This window comes from Magnolia sinica, chromosome 3, assembly GCF_029962835.1.
Source record: "Magnolia sinica isolate HGM2019 chromosome 3, MsV1, whole genome shotgun sequence".
Taxonomy (NCBI): Eukaryota; Viridiplantae; Streptophyta; class Magnoliopsida; order Magnoliales; family Magnoliaceae; genus Magnolia; species Magnolia sinica.
In genome coordinates, this window is record NC_080575.1 from 9,956,865 (window position 1) to 9,962,297 (window position 5,433).

A 5,433-nucleotide genomic window follows, 5' to 3' on the forward strand; every position below is an offset into this window, starting at 1 on the left:
GGATCGGAACTTGCCTCAGGGGCTGAGAATGGGGTACTACGGAGGTTGTTGCGGCCAAAACCAGCCATCGGGTTCCTTGTGAGTCCGGTTACCGAGTCTGGGGCGTGACAGGAGTTGGTATTAGAGCAATAGTAAGTAATTCTGGAATGACTAAGGATAACATCGCATGTCTGCCAAGAACATAGGACAAGTAGTGTTCCGAGATTCTTTCCTTCGCTCCGTATTGAGTCTATAATTGTCCTGATTCCTTGCATCATCATTATTTTGTAGATGATGACGCGTGAACGTGGCGCTCATGGTCATGGTACCCGTGGACGAGGTGCCCGAGGTACCCATCCTATTCAAGTACATCTTGCTCTCGTTGTTGAGGATCCGATTCCAGAGGTCCCGATCCAGCCTGTTCCTCTAGTTGCTCCGGTTCCCCCACTTATTCCTCCGCCTCAGCTTGCTGTTCCGGTTACAGAGGCTCCAGTTGCTCCGGTTCCCCCTCCTCACCCTGTTGTTCTAGTTACAGAGGCTCCTACCCCCTCGGTCGCACCCATGCCTCCGCCTGAGGCGAGTGTCGCCCCTGCTTTTCTGACAGTACCCATAAGAGTCGAGCATTTTCAGCAGTTGATGCAGCTTGTACGTACTGCATTGCAAACCCATCAGCCTGCTACCGCCGAGGTTTCTAGGCAGTCTGACCTACCGCGTGCTAGTGCGATAGCTCGAGAGTTCCAACAGCATGATCCCCTGAGGTTTAGTGGTGACCCTGACCCTTTTGCCACCAAGGCTTGACGCACTGAGGTTGCAAAGATTTTTGACACTATACAGTGTCCTACGGGTCAGAGAATATCCCTTGCGACCTATCTTCTTCAGGGTGAGGCCCGTCACTGGTGGTCATCTGTATCTAGGATGGTCGGGCCTCAGTTTGTTTGGACATGAGAGGAGTTCGTGGTCCATTTCAACCAGAAGTTCTTCCCTGAGCACGTTCAGATCCAGCGGGCGATTAAGTTTGAGACCCTAGTGCAGGGTGATTTATCCGTATCTCAGTATGAGGCCCGTTTCTTGGCCTTGTCTAGATTTGCACCTCATCTTACCAGTGATGAGAAGATGAAGGCCAGTCGTTTTATGACTGGTTTGCGCCTTGCCCTTCGTAGCCGTGTAGTAGGGCATTACTTGGAGACATTCGACCAGGTTGTATATCGGGCACTAGTTTATGAGGAAGATTGGGCTATGACCCAGAGGTCGAGAGAGCAGAGTTCTGGTGGAGACCGGAAGAGGAGAGCACTAGCCGGCAGTTCCAAGTAGCACCATCAGCAGAGACGGAGGGGCATATCAGGGTTTCAGCAACCTGCAGTTCAGACAGTAGCTTTATCATCTTCAGCACCGCCAGCCGCTTCATCTTCCGGCCCCTTTTCTGGTGTTTGCTTTGGTTGTGGACAAGCAGGGCATCGGAGGAGCGAGTGCCCTCTCCCCATTTAGCAGCAGAGGCCACCGCAGTTGCCTCCTCCTTGTCCTCCTCAGCAGCAGCAGCAGAGAGCACAGCTTCCACCCGCCGCTCCTAAGGCTCCTCCTCAACAGCAGAGGCAGCTAGGCAGACCTCCTCAGCAGAGACAGCAACAGCAAAGGCAACAGCAGCAGAGATAGTAGCAGCCACAGCACTAGCAGAGGGGATATCTGTATGTCTAGTCCTTCGGTTCAGTGTATACAGTAGCCCAGCAGGCACAGACTCAGGACCCTCAGTCTTCCAGGTTACTTCCCCTACCAGCTCAGGGCCGCTTTTATTCCGCGCAGCAGGTACCAGGCCAGGACCCGCAGTCATTGACCGGCGGAGTCGTCGAGGGTATTCTTCTTGTTTCTTCCTGCATTGCTCATATTTTATTTAATTCCGGTGCCTCCCATTCTTTTGTGGCCAAGCAATTTTGCCGATTGACCGGTATTCCATCAGAGCCCGTGTCTGAGGCCTTAGCCGTTTCGACTCCCATGGGGAAGTCCGTTATGTTGACCCGTCGCTGCCCTTCTTACCCGGTGTTAGTGGGCGAGATGTTTCTTCCCGCCGATCTACTCATGATGCTGCTGTCAGGCTTTGATGTCATTTTAGGTATGGACCGGCTTATAGAGTATGGTGCCGTCTTAGACTGTGCCCCGAGGACGGTTACGTTTTTCATTCCAGGCTTGCCAGTATTCCAGTTTATCATCTAAATGAGCCCCAACAACAATTTTCCAATTATGCAACAACTAAATGAACGGATTATGAATACCTTTAGTTCCAACGGTTAACGCTAAGTTGTTATTCCCAATAGGCAACTACTCGACGGTTGGTACTGCATCAAAAAATAAATAAATTAGGACTACGTAAGGAGATATGATAATACTCATCTGATTTTTTTTTAAAATTAAAATTAAAAAAAAAAAGAAAGAAAATTGAGAAATGATCTAATGTTTTCACAGCACTCTTAAGTTATAGTCCTCTTTGATGCATAACGTGACATGGACAGTCTGATCATTCAATGTAAATTATCCAATAGATGGATCATATACTTCAAGGGCCACCATGCAAAAATGACACAAATTAGGCAAATCTAACCATCCAATCTTGGCCCAAAATATGGACAGTTGAGATGATTTATAAAAAATAAGAATAACCAAAAATCCAAAAAACCTTGAAATTTGAAAATACATGAGAAATACGGTGCACTGAGCGATTGTGTGAATTATCACTGTTTGTAGTTGTTGGGTAGACCAACTGGCCCACTAGGGTTACCAACTAGGGCTCTAAAAAATAATTGAGTTCAAGCTCTACTCTTTCTCTCTCTAACTCTTGACCTAGAAAATTTGGATATATCAGTTAATTCGTGGAAAACAAATTAAAAAGAAAAGAAAAATATTTTCTTTTGACATGACTTTTTAATTAATTAAATAATAAAAAAATAGTTAATTCCATAAAATAATTATTAATATTTTATAATTATAAATCTCTAGTTAAAAAAATAAGATAATTATTGTCTAATAAATATAAGATTTTCACTTGTCATCCAAACAATACTTTAGAACTAATTCTGATTTTCAATAATATCTAATAAAAGATTTCATTAAAATTAAAATTTCCTATTTCCTTATCATAGAAGGGTGCTGCAATCCAAATATGATATTGGGATTGTGAGAGTCTACACAACCGGTCTCATGATCTTAGAAGGCAAGCTATGCCTTGATAGAGCTGACTAACAAAGCCCCCAACACACCAAGTGGCTAGAGAAGTCTAATTATAGGTGTTTTATGTATTTCCAAGCAAAAGATCTCACCCTATTAGTTATCTATAAGAAAATTTAGGCCCAGGTTCAACCCATGAGCTTCAAGGACCCAATCTACACAAATGAGCTGGACTTAGTCTCTAAGTGGCAATCTTCTTTCAAAGTTGAGGGTCGTGTGGGTTTCAGGTTATTTAAGAAGTTGAACAGGCTGAAAGTTAAGCTTATGTCCCAGAAGCAGAAAGTACTTGGCTTGAGGGAGCTTGAGATGGATTATTTGTTGAATGATATTTAAGCACTTGACATAACGGTCCCTTCTCTTCAGTGAGGGGACCACAGTTAGATTTTGGGAGGATGTTTGGGGTGGGGACTCTTCGCTCGGATCGTCTTTCCCTACCCTTGCTTGTTGCTGCCCTGTGGTAGATATCTTTTTTGCCAGCTATTTCGCACCCCAGGATCTTGGGGGAGTGGCTTCTTCCCTTTCGTCTGGATTTAAGTAATTTGGAATTCAATGATCTGGCTTCTCTTCTTCCTCACTTGCATGGGATTTCGCTCTCTTTAGGTGTGAAAGATTTTCTCGTCTGGCGCTTCAACAAGTTACGCACTTTTTTAGTGCAATCATTCTACCTGATGTTGTCTCAATCGAAGTTCAAAGATTCAAAAGGCCATATTGCCTTTGTGTGGTCCTACGAATTTCTTTTGAAGATAGTTGTTGTCTTTGCATGGCTATCCAAGAGAAATAGGATTCTGACTATTGATAATTTGTGCTAGAGATACTCCGTGTTGCCTGACGCTTGTCTGTTGTGTCTGGGCGCCGACGAATCTATGGAGAATCTATTCATCCATTGTTCTTTCTCCAAAGTGGTCTGGTCCGACATTTTCAGATCTTGGGTGATACCAAGTTTAGTTGGGAGCTTGTTCTGATCCTAACATTATGGTGGAGGGGGATCCATTGGTACTCCTGAATGGAGGATTGCTATGCTCACTATCTTTTGGTCTATTTGGACTCAAAGGAATAATTGTTTCTTTCACAATCTGAGTGGTTATGGGGTCGGGTTCGATAATCTTGTGGGCCCCCTAAGTTTGTGGTTTAGGAAGTTTGTTTTGTTTGGATTTGTCTAAGTTGCGCAGTCTGAAATTCTCTGAACATGGAACATGATCGCACAAGTCTGCTGAAATGAAAGAGGCCGATGTATATATGTACAAGTCCAAAAATAAATGGGTCGTCCAAGGCGTTGCCCAATCAAAACAACAAAAGAATATAATGTCCAAAAGAATGAGACTGAGCCCATTGCCCAGCCATCCTATCCCGCCCCTCAAGCAGGCAGTGAACCCTCTATCAGCTGGAAGTATGATAGCTCGACCTCCTTGTCCAGGCTCAGCTCGCCAGGCTCCTCCAGTCCCGAGTCACCTGCATCTATAAAAGGGTCTGGTTGGTGTTTTAAAACACCGTCCCAGAGTGGGAGTGAGTGATCAACTCAGTGGGTGCTATTAATCTCAAGTTATCACAGGCATCAATTTTAACATGATTTTAATGAAAAGCAGACAATCACATACGCCTAAGTAATCTTATTAATGCGCATGTATGCAGCATGACATGATGCATGCCCTCACCATAACGCTCCCTCGTGCGACACCATCTAACGATCGCCAATGCCAACACTCCCTCGGTGCGACCTTGACTGCCGAGTCGCCAACCTAACTAATGCGATGCAATACGGTCGTGTTAACCGAGTTCTTAGTTAGGTTTATTCATCCAGCAGATTGAGGAAACTGGTACACCCTACACATCAACGCCCTAAACTGGTTGCGGGACCAAGACCCCCCAATGCGTGAGGCCGAGGCCCCATGGTCCGTGATCCCGTCGAGTTCCTCATCCCCGATTTCAAGCACATGAGGAGTGCCAAGAGAAAAGGGATCGCTCGCGGTCACTACGGGGAGGCGCGGTACCCCAGCGTAGGCCGACAGCCCGGACAGTGTCCCATTCCACCATGCCCGGCTCACGAGGCTGTGGACCAATTTCAAGTGGGTTATCGATGAGCTACAACGGTTGTAGGGTGTCCCAGGTTCCATACAAGTGTGAGCACACAGGGTTAACAATCAAGGCTGGTCAGATAGTAGGTTAGACCGCATGAGCCCAGGCAAGGGCATGGCGGAACAACATCGAGTGCAAGCAACCCATGTAGTCTGACTACAGTCGCCC

At 45.9% G+C, this 5,433-nt stretch overlaps 1 protein-coding gene across 1 annotated transcript; it reads left to right on the top strand.

Moving 5' to 3' along the window:
• The first annotated feature begins 273 nt into the window (after positions 1–273).
• On the top strand, positions 274–777 carry LOC131238802 (uncharacterized). The gene is made up of 2 exons (XM_058236400.1): positions 274–328; positions 410–777. Exons 1-2 carry the CDS (start codon positions 274–276, stop codon positions 775–777), a joined length of 423 nt encoding a protein of 140 aa, XP_058092383.1.
• The last annotated feature ends 4,656 nt before the right edge of the window (positions 778–5,433 follow it).

Excerpts from the sequence above, each read along its gene's own strand:
- LOC131238802 (XM_058236400.1), top strand. The coding sequence starts at position 274 with ATGACGCGTGAACGTGGCGCTCATGGTCATGGTACCCGTGGACGAGGT. Across the intron at positions 329-409 it reads CCGTGGACGAGGTGCCCGAG|TTGCTCCGGTTCCCCCACTT; the intron begins GTACCCATCCTA and ends CTGTTCCTCTAG.